The following is a 14,906-nucleotide window of genomic DNA, read 5'->3' on the forward strand; positions in this document are numbered from 1 at the left end:
GGAGCGCTCGTGTCGCGACGCGGCTGGAAAAACCCATTCCCGGCGAGGCTGGGGCTGAGGCACCCGCGCTTCGTCACGGCGTGTTACACAAACACAGCTCGGGTTAATGGTGTGCTGCAGGCTCGGGGGTGAAAGCAAGGCAGGAGCTGCCCCTTTGCTGTCCCACTGCTGCGGGGTGCGGGGTGCAGGGTGTAGGGTTCGGGGTGCCAGCGCTCTTGGGGTGCCCCGCGGTGCTCAGAAGCATTTTCAGCTGCTGCTGGATGTGATGTGTGCTGCAGCACTCAGCAGCTGGGTTAACATGTGGCAGCAGATGAGACTTAATGCATTTTGTGAGTCAGACCAAGCTGCTTTTAGATGTAGCTCAGTTTAATGTGGGAAAAAAGGAACTTGTTTGACTGACAACATGTTCTTTGGCTTGTTACAGCACAGTAGAGGTTGCTTTTGTGGTTTGATTGTCATACAGTGCTAACTCGCTGGAGATACATCTGTCAGCTTCAGAGCAGAAATTATTGCATGAAAATGGCTCTGCACAGGAGACACCTCCCACTTCCAGCTCTTATGAAAGATGTGTTGGCTGTAACATTTTCTGAGAGATTTCAGCAGAAAAAGAAATTACATCTAAAATATAAGGCTGGGAGGGAAACTGGTTATTAACCAGTCAAATGACTGGATATTTTAACTGCAGGACTTCAGTGCTACAGGATCCCTTGTAACCTAGAATAACATAACATCCCTTTTACAGAGAACATAATGATATTTGTATTTAGTTTATAGTTTCCAGCTGACAGAGATCAGAAACCAGGTCTGGCACATCCCAGGCTAATGCCTGTTCACTGGGTTGTCCTGAAACAGAGCTCTTTGGGGGGAATGATCTCTCTCCATTTCGAGGTTGTGTGTTTGCTCTGTACTTTTGGAGCTAGGATTTGAAGCAGCAACTGCTGCTGTAGGAATAAAAATGGAGAAACTGAAGGGATACACACGCAGTGCAAGTTCTGCAAGTGACAGAATCACAGCCCTGTGGTTGTAAAACCAGTTCTGACCTACTCCCCAGCCACATCCTATAAACAAGCTTTACCTGTGCAATGACAAGGTTTCAGTTCACCTCTGCAGAGGCTGTGTTTTGTAGTTTTTGTTCCCTTCTTGTGCTTGAAAGCTGTACCTTCTCCCCAGAATGCATGTGGCAGAACTTGGCCTGTGCAGTGCCCTGCCCAGCCTTCACTGAAAATTAATAGAGCAGCTTTGCCTTGAGCCTCAAACTAGCACCAGCTGAAGGACTTTATGGATATAAATAAGGGCCTGCTTTTGATAAAGGTATCTGGTTTTGGCCATGATAATGACTTTTTTCAGCTATACCTTGAGCTTCAGAGACTACACAAGGGTAAAACAGAACAGGCACTATGATAATTTCATAGGAAGTTCAGTCCAGAAGGGGAACATAAAACTATATATTAAATGAACGTGTTGCTAATGGTCTAGCACTGATATTTCACACTGAATTTAAATTATTTACTGCTCCAAATAGTAACAAGCAATCTATTCCACATCATTTCAGATGCAATTTACTTGCATTCTAGCCCATCTCTGCAAAGTCATAGTGACTAGGCTTTGCAAAGAAGCGTGGGAGCCCTTGAGCCCTGCAAAGGCCTGGGCAGTGACCCTCTGCATTCCTTAATTGTATAACACATCTAAATGCTGGATCTACTGAAAAGCAATTACTGCAACTTCCTTGTTACTGCAAATATCATTAGATGGAAGAGAATCTGTAGACTTTTTTTGAAAAGACAAAATTTCATAGCAAATTACTATTACTCAGGCATTTTAACACAGAAGTACCTAGTGACATCCTATGGAGGCCCAAGGGCCTATGACTAAAATCCTCCTCCCTTGACCCTGGAGAGGCAGTAACAGAGAGGTTGGGGTGAGACAAGGCCTCTCTCCCACAGGTCTTCTCAACTCTAGGATAATGTATTAGGTTTGTTCCCCCGTTGGTTTATCAAGTTGATGTCACCCCAGTTCACCCCTGTTCACCTTATTTGTAAGTTCCCTAGAGTGTTCTCCCTTCCCTCAATCCCCCTTGGCCCCAGTTTGCTGCACTGTTCCACCACCATTACCCTCTTGGTCCCCCGAGTTGGTTGCCCCTCCTATGCACCACTTTTACCCATCCCCATGGGACCCTGACCCTCAGATCCACCCCCTCTTGCCCCATATATAATCCTAGACCCTCAGCCTGTCTTTGTCTTTGTCCCTAGACCCTTTCAAAGATTAAACCTTTTCGGATTTCCACACAAAGACCCAGACCCTTCCCTTTATTACTCATCAGCTTTTATTTAAGCTGTGCATTCCGGCCCCAGAAGCGCAGGTCGCTCTTCAGAGATTCATTGTGGCATGCACCACAACACAATTGCTGTTTTCCTCCAGCTTTAAAATACAGGTGTTGCAAGCAGACAAACAACTGATTGTTTTAAGGACGAAAATAACTATCAACAGTTATAGAAAAAATTAGGTTACTTGTATTCTCCTGTCTGAATAGTCTCCTTAGGCTGCAAGAGCTGACTAAACTTGTCAATCTAACAAATGTAATAGTGCTGGTAGCAAAAGAACTCTTGGAATTCAGCAGATACAAGCAGAAGGGACATGATAAGAATCAAGGGGACAATGCCAAGAGAAAAAGTTACGTGAGAAGGTGGCCAGCCCAGCCACAATGGAACCCAAGAAATCAAGGGAAATCAAGAGTCCACCAACCAGAGTAACGTGTTTGACTTGGACTGGGTGATGAGTGTCAGGGGTATAACTGAGAGGTGTGAGTTGGGGTAGGGGCCCCTCTCCAGAGGCACCAGTTCTAGCTGTAACCAAAGAACAAACAGAAGACTCACTGGAAACATTTCACTTGGACTTGGCATTCTTAGTGGGGCCCTAGGGTCAGACACAGTTACTGTGGCTGGTCTGCATAAATCTCTAGAAATTGATAGAAATATATTATTTGCTGGTGTGAACTACTTTTCCTCAGCTTAAGAGGTTTATTTGCAGCACTGCAATGACCTCCTGATTTTAGAAAATTCACTTTCAAACTTACTTTTTTTGTTTAATTTATATCCTAATGCTAATTTTCTATAAGCAGCAGCAAGACAAGCTATGAGTCATTTCAAAGATGACCTTGTACCAGGAAACTATTACTTAACCAGGAGAAGAACCTGCTCCTTTGTAGGTTAACCAACAGCAATTGTTTCTCTTCCCAGTTAACTCCATGTATTACAAGATAGCCTTTGCACAATGTCTCTCAACCACTCCAGTAAGTTTTGAGGTGTCCTTTGTTTAAATGCCACAATATGTCCACAGGCCCTGGCCTCTTGAAAGGGGAACAAAAAAAGGAAAATCCAAAGCTACCATCGTAAATTTGATTTGTCATCAGTTTTTCTCAATCAGGAGAAAGTACAGTGCCGTATATTGAACTTCACACAGGGAAAGAAATGAAAGAATTTACTGCTGTTTCTTTTCTCAGAGTAGACAGATCATCTATCAGTCTCCAAACAGTCATGTGTTTCTGTAGGACTTTTTTTTTATCTTGTGAAGAATGTGGGAAATACTCTCTTTAAGTAGAAAGTGTTGGTGGAAAAAACATCCCACGCATTTAGATGCCTGCAAGCTGTAAGACAGGAAGGAAGCACCTGAGCAGATTGGTGGCAGATGCTTCCCAGACCTGTCCAAGCCCACCTGCCCCAGAACTGTTGTGTGGTTCCAGCAGTGCAGGGTCAGCCCCCCTAAGCCCATGCCAGCCTTCCACAGAACAGCTCACAGGATCGGCACCTGCTCTGCTACAGCTATCCCAGTTTCCAGAATTCAAGAAGGAAATTCAAAACACTCCATCTCCTCCCTCCACCAAGTCTTCAGGGCTCCTGAACTGGGAAGGGCCAGGCTGGACACAGTCCTTCTGCTCAGATTTAACCCAAATGTTCAGGGTGAAGAAAAAAAAATCATGAAATGGCCAATTAGTCATTCTTAATAGGAGAAGCAAATTCCCTATACAGCTTTGTCCTTCATACTTCAGTAATCATTCCAGAGTCATTAGAATAATGATAACGTGGGAGACAAGAAATATTCATACAGCAGGAGAGGTGCCTCCCTGAGGAGCAACAAGCCACCACCTCTGTTTTTTTTGGTGTATTTCTGTCACTTGTACACATTTTAATCCAGATTCAGAGTCTATGAGGATGCTTATTTCCTTCCCCTCCAAGAACTATAGAAGACTTAGCAAAAAACCCAAAAGAATAAAAATTCAGGAATGGAAGCCACTTAGAAAACTCAAGGGATTTTAATGACTGAATGAATAAGGAACTACTTATTATTTTTAAGTAGCAAACAAGTATTTTGCTATCAAATCACAAGCTAAAGAATTTAAAGAAGCCATAAACATTAGTAAGCCAAACATACAGAACTTGGGAGTAAGAAGGCATTTTACACACAAGAGTTTATCAACACAAAACTGTTTAATATTTATTAAATGACACAAAATACCTAGATAACAGACTCACTCTCTGAAAGGACATGTATTTACATTATTTACCAACTTAAGAAAGACTCTCTGTACCCATATTAGACTTATGAAACATAAAAAAGGTTTTGCTGCTTTTTGCATCGAAGGATGCAATGGTGATACATGCCCTGTTTGCAAGTCTGCATAAACTATAAGTTTTTGATGTTGTGAAAAAGCACAATTTCGTATTCTGGTAGCTGAGGGAAGAGGCTTCTGAAAAGTAACAGGGTTAGTTTTCCCCCCCCCACTCCAGACACACTCTCAAGACTGTTATACAAAAAGTATATTACATTTTTGAATGCTGCTGTACTCTTACAATTTTAGTGTAACATTTCAAATAAAATGTTCTTCCTACTATATGAGAGCACTAAAAAAAGTGGTATTTGAACATTTCTTTAGATGCACTTTTTTGTTTTAAAAGAAAGCATTAGGGCAAATGATATGTCTAGGAAAAAATGAAAGGCTGACAAAAAAAAAAAAAGCTGAGACCAAAATATGAAGAACAGCTAAAGCAACTTAACAATTTGCTAGGGTTTGTTTTTGTTTTTTTTTTATTAACTATTTACTTTGGCACCTTCGTGTAAACTATAGAACAAAACAACGTTTACAACACATTTGCAATTACAGCATTTAAACAAAATGGTCACTTTTGAAACCAGCCAAGACAAAAAAATAGTCCATTTATGGGTATAAAGATTAAAAAACCTAAAATATATATTTCTAAGAATAAACTGCAATTTCTTATGAACAAGGTGCTATAAACTGCATGCAAGAGTCAAGATTAAAAATGTGCGGCCAAAAAGACAAGCTGTGTTCTAGCCAGATGAGTTGTGGTCCAAGCCCATTTCAGTTTTTTCTTACAGAGATATATATGGCTCAAGAAGCAGGCACATGATCCCAGCAAGAATTTGCGGAGTTGTACGACGACGTATCTTGGCTGCAGCTTTGTCATTAACCAGGAATGAGCGAGACCTTAGCAGAAGAGATGAACAAATTCTTGGGGAAAACCCATGAAGGAGAAGCCTTCTCCCCTCCTCTCGCTCACCCTTCTCCTGGTCTAGCCAGGGTTCTCAAAGTCCATTCTTTGGGTTGCTTTAACTGGATTGCGCTTGGGGTCTGCCTCAGATTGTGAATTGTGATGAAATTTGAGGACATTTTCTGTATCATATTTTCTGCATTAAAGTTACTGAAATAGACAGGATAAAAACTAAATAAACCTACAGTCCTTTGCAGATAATTTGACTGAACGGGACACTGGTGTAATGAGGGAGGATTTTACCATAACAGGTGTTCACACTACAGGTGTGCTACAACAGACTGAATGGAACCAGCTCAATAAATCAGCTCCTGTCTCCTGAAGAGTTAAGTCTTACGCTTCTTCTCCAAATATCTTTAAAAGGAATCTTTTATTGGCTGAAGATACAAAACATAAAAGAAAAGGAACACTGAATACGAAACACAGAAGTTTTTTTTTAAAAATGGTGGAGGGCATTCTTTTCTCCCCAGTAGATCTCTATTTGAACTAATACTTGAAGATTTGCAGGAGGAGTCTTCAAGGTTCTTACCACATAACTCTACTGTCAGTATTTGTCTCACAGAGGCAGGGGTGGCCCTGGATGTCTACCAGTGGTTATGCTGCAATAGTGTCAAGGGGCAAGGTAGATTTTCTGCAGATCACAAAGAGCTGTATGGGTGACTGCAAATAATTTAGTAGGAAAAAACCACCCACATTTGTTTCATCTATCAGCTGAGGACTGCATACAAAAGAGCCTGAGAGAAAACATGGCTGGAGAATATAGGGAATTAAACAGTAGACAAAAAAAAAAGCACTAAGGATGGCATGTGTCAGATAGAAAACACACACACACACTCTCACACATGCGCACCCCTGAATGTGGGATCACAGTGATAGAAGTTATAGGTCATAGAGAGCTAAGTTACACTGCCATTAAACAAAAATAACATCTTGCTTTCAAGACATATCGGGTATTCCCCAGGACTATCAGTGCCTGAAAGAGGATGAGGTTTTTCATTGTGCTCTGCAACACAGCTGATCATAGGTCTAAAGCCTGGCTGGGTAAGGAAGAACTGGTACATGGAGAAGTTCCTTTTCTGTTGACACCTTTTTTTTCCATATATACCTGGCACATGCTGCTATAAGCAATAAAAAATGTATTTTATTGAAACAAAGCTCTACATTCAAGTGACTTACTCTCCCATGTCTTATAAAGATGCAAAGAATGCTCTCTGGTCATCTAAGAAAATATATTTTAGATGCCTTGTAGCAATACTTAACTTACTATATGAGAGGTAGGCTTCTGGGTTCTAGGAGGCCTGCTAGGCTCTAGGGCTGAGTTCTTAAAGCTTTAAGTTAAAGCAATCCAAAGCAGGGCAATCTTAGAAGAGCTGCCCTGTCTAAACCTTGAGGTTAGTTCAAGTTTAGAATGTTGCAAAGCAAAACAAGTATTAAAATCCATTTGCAATTTTTGTTCCTACAGCTTTACCACAACAACAGTGTGGCTTTTTCATCTGTTAATAGATTCTCTTTATTCTAGAGTATTGCTGCCAAGAGGTGAAGGCCTCCTACCCATGACTAGTAAAAACTGTCACTTCTTCCATTATGGCTGTTTAATGCTTAAAATTCCCAAAGGTGAACACCAAGTCTCACAGGCAAGCCATATAAATCTAATCTGAACTTGTTTTGTTGTAGCAGTTATTTAAGAATGGTGTTTGTATATACAGTATATATGCCCACACTGCAAACTTTATACATTGTTTTATATTGGCACCATTTTGTCTTAATTGCAACCAAGAATATTTTCCATTAGATCAGCAATAAGGATAGCTTGGCTTATTCCTCATTTTCCCCGCTCAAGAGAAAAAAATCCAAGTGTGGGCATCAACCAAACCAATGGTATGTATAACTGAAATGCATTCTGTACAGTAAATTAAAAGTTTGCATGCAGTTTAAGCATTTTAAAGGCTATTTTTTATATTAATGAACCTTCTGCTTCCATTTAAAGATGTGAAAGATATCTGTCATGTATCAAGGGACTCCTCTTCAGACCCAGAGAAAATGGAATCAGAAAGGCCAGGTACTTTCTTTCAGCTTTCTGCACATCTTACTAAATAACATGCAAAGAGTTCAACAGCATTCTTCTTAAAATGTAAATAGTACTCTTTAAATGGGCATGTTAACCACTGAAAGAAGTCCACTCTACTATACTTTTCCATTACACTGCTTTCATTCAATCATCGGTAGTATAAAAAGTCAATTAACGGGATCAACAGGCTAGTTTATCCACTGGCAACTGTGTAGGACACCAAGTGTGCAGTAAAACAAAGGCCAACATATGTTTATGCAATATAGTTGTACTGATTTGGGTTTTCTTTATCTCTTTCCATGTAGTCCCTGTCAATCAAGGATTCTATTCTCTTCTTAAGGTCAGCAGGCTGTAAAATAAAGCACATGTCAGCATTATTACTTTGAAGTCAATGCTTCTTGAGTCTTTCAAACTTGAGCCAAATATCTATATTATTCGAGATGGCTGATGAAAATTCCAATTTTAAAAAAACAAACATAAATCCATTCAAGTATCAGAGCTTCCAAAGTCTGCAATGTACAACTGATAGAAGAGGAAGTTACAAAGTCAGCTCATCACCTGCAGCTAAACAGATTTTTACAGAAAGGGAAGATATTTGCTGCTGTTTGAACTGAACTCTGAAGAAGTGCAATTTGTGCATCATGTACCAAAGTGTTTCTATTTCTGACTTTTAGCCAGTAAAAGATGGTACAAGTTTCAGTTCCTCTTGAAGCAAATGAGTTTTGCAATAATTTGGGTGTCCTGTGATTTTGTTGGGTGAGGCATGTAATAAAAATGCCTCATGATAACAAGTGAGGAAAATTATTTAAATAATCTGCTGAAATATTACAAAGCCCAACTGCAGTTTATGCAATACTTACAGACCTGCAGGCACTCAACATGATAATACAATGGAATGAAATAGAAGGATCTTTTATTTTACATTTCCACTGATAGAAAGAACCATATATTTGAATTCCAACAATGCTTCACTGTCTGTTTGAAAACCCATTTCCATTTGTACACAGTAAGTCAGCTTATATTGCAGCTGTGGGTTTCTGCAGCTTTGAGACTTTCACCAATATTTTTTTTATTCCTATATATGTGTATATATATTAACCAGTATAATCCATCCAGAAAAACCACTGTATTTCAAAAGTATCAACCAAGTTAAGGCTGTAATGCAGATGGTTTTAAGATCTGAAGCATTTTCTCCTTTGCCCAAGAATGCCCTGCCAGAACACTGCAAACAGTGGAACAGCAGCATACAAGGAGAGTCAGCTTCTCCCTTAACACACACCAGGGCTGAAACCCTTCAGAAATACATTTTAATAACAACTGGCACTTTAAAAATTCCTGAAAGTATTTACCCTTTTCTAATACTAAAAAGATGTATATTTTAGAGGGATGCACCGTTCAACTGAGGACAGGCCAGGGGAGATAAAAGAACTGATAAAGTTTTATAAGTAGAAAAATTAATACAGCACCTTGACTGGGAATTTCAGCTGGTTGTAGACCTCTGACACGAGCAGGTTATGACTGAGCGTCTTGCGCATCTTCATGATCCGCACAATGGCGGCATCAATCTGGTACTGCCGGTCCTGGAACACTCTCTCTGTAGTGCTTGCCTGTTCCTCCACCTGAAGGATCCATTTGGAAAAATTTTAATGAGGATACCAGCACAGTCCAAACAATTCTTTCTGTCTCCAAGACAATCTCAGTGTAAGACAGTGAAATGCCTGTTGTCAAGTATCTGACATAAAGCCTTTACAAATACAAAGACTTTCTGTCAATTGAAAAACACACTTGTACAAAGAATTAAAACCTTTGCACAGATTTTTACATTGGATGGCTGTCAGAGAAGCAAGTCCGCAGTGAATTTGCCATGTTCACAAACAGTCAGTAAAGCTCCATGGAATGATAAAGGACAAAAAGAGCATTTCGTAGCTGGAACATCTCTTAACCTTACTTAGGGACATCCAGCATCACTGGTGTCTTAGTAGAGGCACACATTTAAATCACCACTGTTAGGTATGTGCTGTCATCCAAATTACACATGTAACTCTGACAGAGATATCAGTATGTACATGACAACCAGGAGGAAAAAAAGCTTGTAAAAGGGCAGGCAACAAGGTTCTTAACCCAAGGATCTAAACCCCAGAGGATTAAAAAAAATATACCGTTTCTTTCATCTGAATTTGGTTGATTTTTATCCTGAAGAGCTTATGTCTGAAATCATCATTACATGTGAATTTATCACCATCTTCCACATCTTTGCCTTTGGGGCTTTTAGTCAGTACTCTGGCTTTGCCACAAGCCAGAGATTGAAGTGTCCTTCTCAGCTCTCCATCCTCTAAAGCAGAAACAAGTTGTTTAGGTTTTTTTAGTAAGAACACTTCGAAGTAATCGGTTGTTTTCAATACCAACCTATCCCAGTGGCTTGCTTTATCTCCTCTAAACTGAACTCCTCTCCTTCATTAAACATGAGCAGCACCAGTGTCTGGAACAAGGAGACTTGAAGTTCTTTTTTGCCCTGTCACAAGGGAAATAAACAGACATCACCAGGCTGTTTTTTCTGGGAGGTGGAGGGAAAGGAATGAGGGGAACATGAGAAACAAGTCACTCTTGCACATTTGTTATTTCACTAACAGAGTGTTATTTTATTCACTCGAGAATATGGAAGAATGGAAGTTACTGGTCTCTTGTGCTTACTATGAAATGCAGCACAAGCTTGAGGCCACAAGGCTGGACTTTTCCATCCAGTGACAAAACTCACCCAAGATATGCATCAGATGGCTCCAGACAAGTCTCAAATTACTAAGTGCTTAAAATTAAAATTTGGAAGACCTTTAAGTCGAAATCTAACACAAACTGTTTAAGGAACACAGTATAAAGAACCATAGAATCTTTGAAACAATCAAGTTTGATTTTTTAATCTTGTCAGATCTCAAAACTTGTTTTACCATTAACTTTTTCTGAAAATGGAAGTGGTAAGCATTCCTATTTAGTGAGAAAATTTTGTGTCCATAAAGAAACGCTGAAGGGGAATAACTGAAAACCCTTCTAAAACAGTTGTGTTCTTGTACAATCCAGAATTTTTCTTTATTTCAGTAGTGAAAAGCTTACTGTGAAGATTCTTAATGATATCAGATGAAGTAAGGTCATCAAAGAAACATGTCCCCTTTTTTCCTCCCCACTATAAAAATGAGTGCTATTTTTAATCTGGAGCAAAAGCCACTGGATATTTTCCCCAACAGGCTTTTTTTTCCCCACCAACACAGAAATGGGGTGCATGTTCTTAGACATTAACACATCTTTTTCAGAAACTACCAACTCTGGAAAAGAGCAGGAGGTTAAAAGTAATTGCAAAAACAGTGTTAAGTTTTCCATCACAGCACAAAAAATCTTCCCCATATCATCCCTAAGGTACAACCCAGACATGGAATCAACAAAACAACAGAAGTAATAGAAACAATAGACTCACCTCTTTAAATTCTGCTTTGAGTACACAGTGTCCTAGTGTCGACTGCCACTGAAGTTTCCTACCACTGTGTTTTCCTAAATAAAAGGTCTTGAAAATCTCCTGCAGTTTTACCATCTAAAGAAAGAAAAATCCCAAAACACTAAAAAACAATTTCTACTTTAAAAGCATCCTCCTCTCCTCTACAGTTCATTAAACCTTAAATCAAGGCTTAGAATGATAAAAGGAATCACAAGAAAACAAATTTCATTTTTAAAAGATAGCTCTGCATTTCTTCCTCTATGCATGTTGGAAACCAAGTATCACTGGATTCCGAGGTGCATTTCCAACACTTGTATAACTCATGATGTTCATTACCTCTGGGGGCAGGTGGACCTCCATAGGCACGTAGGTTGGCCAATAACCCATAGTCAGAATATTCACTGTTAGTTCAATGTTGCCAGGGACATTCTGATTTTGCATATACTGCAAAGAGAAACAAAATAAATTGATATAGTTATGTTTACTATACGTATTTCAGGTAGAACTGAAAATTTAGAATAGGCATTGCAAGAGCAGAGAAGACAAGTCACTACACAATGTATTTGTTGTATAATCTTCAAGTTACATACAAGAAAATTAAGATAAGAGCAAGCACTTTTCCTAAGTTCAAAAGGCACTTCCATACAGGAAGAAAACAGCAGAAGTGTTTTAGCAGGCTGAGGTGAACAACTATCTAAGTAAATGTGAATGGAGGAACGAATGTTAAAATTTGTTTGTAATCAAAACATTACAAAATATAGAATTTAATGTGCAAAACCATTAAAGCCAGGCATCAAAATACAATGGTGTTAAAGCTGTCTCAGAGCTGGTGTTAAAATGTTTCATAAGTTTACAGTTCTCTTATTGCTGTAGGTGATGTTTTGTTGGTTTGCTCAAAGAAGCTTATCTCAGTTTTTTTGCTGTGTTGCTCAGGAAAAACTTTTAATAAATTCAGTAAAATTTTCAAAAGCATAGACAGGACAGACAGCAGGCTTTCCCTCAGTACCTGTTTGAATTGTATCATTATGTCTTTTGAAAGCTCCATATCTTTAAACATTCCTTCAAGTTTGCTGGTGAAAGCAGCTCCACATTCTATAAAAGAGAAAATGTAAATATTAGAAATTAATCTATTTATTTTCAACACCTCACAGTAGTTATGCTAAGTGCCAGAATGTACTTTGGAGCAAGATGACCTTTTCCAGCAGACTTTCTTACATAAAGACCTGGATTTTAATAAAGGTACAGAACGAGGTTACAAACAAGAAATGTTTTAATGTGGTAGCTATTTTGCAACCCAGTTGCTTTTCCACATGGACCTGACTGTTCATCCTTTGACTACGATGGCCACCAGTCACTCAGGTGACAATTCTAATCTCTATCAGCTGCTTTACAAACTGTCTCCTCATGGCAGAACAAGATCAAGCTCTAAAAATCTTACCCTTACCACCCAAAGGCTCCATCCAATGAAACAATGAAGAGCAGACTAGAGAACAATTAGCTGGCAGTGAGTAACTTTAGTTAGGAAGGAAGGAAGTCATCTTTAAGTTCACTGAGCACATCACTGATTTACTCAGCAGGGAAGCAGGCCAAGATATACTGTGCACTTTAAACTGGGTTTTGGCTTTTCCTATTATAATTACAAAACTAAAAGCAAATGAATCTCCTCAAAACCCACCAGTCATTCAGGACCTGCACAGAAGCTTTTGCCCTCATGGAAAGGGGAAATACCAACAGTGCTTCTGTTGTCAACTACTTTTAAAAGAAAGCTGATGGATATAAATGATAGATAGATAGACAGACAGACATTTACCATGTTTGAGTTTGGAAAGCATAGATTTTTCAGCATCTACTGATGCACTCTTCCCAACTAGTAGTCTCTTTGCTAGATCTTTTTTATAGAAGGCCTCAAAGACATCTTTTCCTGTAAAAGATGAGATTTGAAAGTGATCACAAAGCACTGATGGTTTTAAACAAACATTGCCTACAAGAGACCCAATCCAAAGCTCAGAAAAGCAAAAAGGGCCTTCAGATGAAGATTTCCACTGATTTTGTTATTTGCAATTTAAGAGGAAAAGTAGTTAAACAGCACTACACCAACAACATCCACAGAGAATAAACACGTGAAAATGTAAACAGACTGCAAAAATAATTTCAAAGTACCTTTATGTTAGTGGTTAAACAACTGTATCCCCACAAAAAAAACCCCAATACCTACCATATATGAATCTAAATATGATCATAATTTTATCCAGCATTTTTTCAAGTTCTTCATCAGTAGCTTCTTTGTTGCCTGCACGAAGCTTTGAATCTACATATTTAGCTAAAAGAACGTTGAAGAATAGAATTTAGCACATGTTAAATATCACAGTGAAGCAAAAATCTCTAAATCTAATATGAAATCTTGAAAATGTAAAGGATCCTGAAATCACTTTCTACCAGCCTCATAACAGCTACCTTGATACATTTTCATAGATGCTATAAAGTTATAAAAACATTATAGCCTAGTATGTTTTTTCAGATAAGCAGTGACTGCATCTTAACTTTATTATTGTACACAATGTTTAACATTTTGCCTATGAAAAAAAAATCATGGTTTATGTTGTGATCTCAAAGTAGTCACTGCTGTTGCAGATTGACATGGCTGTAACAGATCCAAAAAGACCAGAAAAAAAAAGATGTAAATCAGTTATTTAAATGAGTTGACTACACTGCTGAATTTCTCTAGCAGATCATTATTTTGTTTTAATTTCCAGCTTCAATTAAACTAGATTATTTGTTTTAATTTCAAATGGGCTGGTAAGCCCATTACAGTTAGGGAATTAATGCAAAAAAAGCAGGGCAGAAAGTATCACTCCACAAGCCTAACAGCACAACCAATTGCAAAGTGGGTATTATTCACCATGTGGGAAATGATTCAAAAGTGCAGAGTGCCAGGCATGTAATGCAGAGATTTGTAAATAACGTTCTTTGCAAACCAGAGACACGGTCCCCACACATGAGAGGTTCAGTGCATCCTCAGCTCTCTTCCCTTTCACATATTAAACCCCTAACAGCTCTGTGCACATGTGCTGGTGGCACAGTTATGTAAGCTTCTGAAAAATTCTAATTATTAGGAGTATTCTCATGTCTGGACACCAGCCAATTGCTGGAATGCCCAAAATCTGATGTTCTGCACTTTTCTATAGCCTATCTAGTGCAGTGATGAACACTTTGCTTTTAATGTTTGATGCTACCCCTCCCAAACAATTCCCTTGCATCAGGTGGCACAGCAGATCCTCAGTCTGATGTTGTACTGTGCATGTATTAATACACAATTCCAGCATATCCCATCTTTATGTGGATCAGCATCTCAGCACCCAAATTCTCACATGAAAGAAATTGAAGAAAAATACCTATGAGTTCAGCTGGCTTATTCGGTCTTTTGTTAATGAATGTTTCAAAGGCTTCTTTCATGGCATTTACAAACTTCTCGTTCTTGAGAAAGCAAACATCAATAATATGGTCAACTTTGTCTTTAAAATCAAGAAGTTCTTGGACCATGGTTTTGTCCTTTTCAGGATTAATTACTATGGTGCTACCAAATGCCTGCAAAATAAAACATATCTCTTAATTAGCCTGAATAATTAATTTAAATGACAAGACTTCTAAAATCTAAAGTTACCTTTGTAATGTGTTGTTTCTGGTACTCACATGAGTTTCAGTAATAACAAAAATATTACTTTATTTATTATTGTGTTATGAAGTATTTGCTATATAATCATCCCTAGGCCTTGCATGTTGATTCAAAACC

General features: G+C 38.8%; 1 protein-coding gene and 1 long non-coding RNA gene across 2 annotated transcripts in view; one reads left to right on the forward strand and one right to left on the reverse strand.

Moving 5' to 3' along the window:
• On the forward strand, positions 1–7,865 carry LOC117244343. Its single transcript, XR_004497244.1, has 3 exons — positions 1–175; positions 425–7,445; positions 7,555–7,865. It is a non-coding gene; the product is annotated as an uncharacterized LOC117244343 (long non-coding RNA).
• Positions 4,466–14,906, reverse strand: part of CUL4B (cullin 4B) — a 24,655-nt gene continuing 14,214 nt past the window's right edge. Inside the window, exons 11-20 of the mRNA XM_015626216.2 lie at positions 14,509–14,701; positions 13,332–13,436; positions 12,927–13,037; positions 12,123–12,208; positions 11,453–11,560; positions 11,099–11,212; positions 10,042–10,147; positions 9,795–9,967; positions 9,102–9,254; positions 4,466–7,984 (exon numbers count right to left, since the gene is read on the reverse strand). Coding sequence (XP_015481702.1) covers positions 7,889–7,984; positions 9,102–9,254; positions 9,795–9,967; positions 10,042–10,147; positions 11,099–11,212; positions 11,453–11,560; positions 12,123–12,208; positions 12,927–13,037; positions 13,332–13,436; positions 14,509–14,701 — 1,245 coding nt within the window. The 3' untranslated portion in view covers positions 4,466–7,888. The remainder of the gene's footprint in view (positions 7,985–9,101; positions 9,255–9,794; positions 9,968–10,041; positions 10,148–11,098; positions 11,213–11,452; positions 11,561–12,122; positions 12,209–12,926; positions 13,038–13,331; positions 13,437–14,508; positions 14,702–14,906) is intronic.

The sequence above is a fragment of the Parus major genome, chromosome 4A (genome assembly GCF_001522545.3).
Source record: "Parus major isolate Abel chromosome 4A, Parus_major1.1, whole genome shotgun sequence".
Classification (NCBI taxonomy): Eukaryota; Metazoa; Chordata; class Aves; order Passeriformes; family Paridae; genus Parus; species Parus major.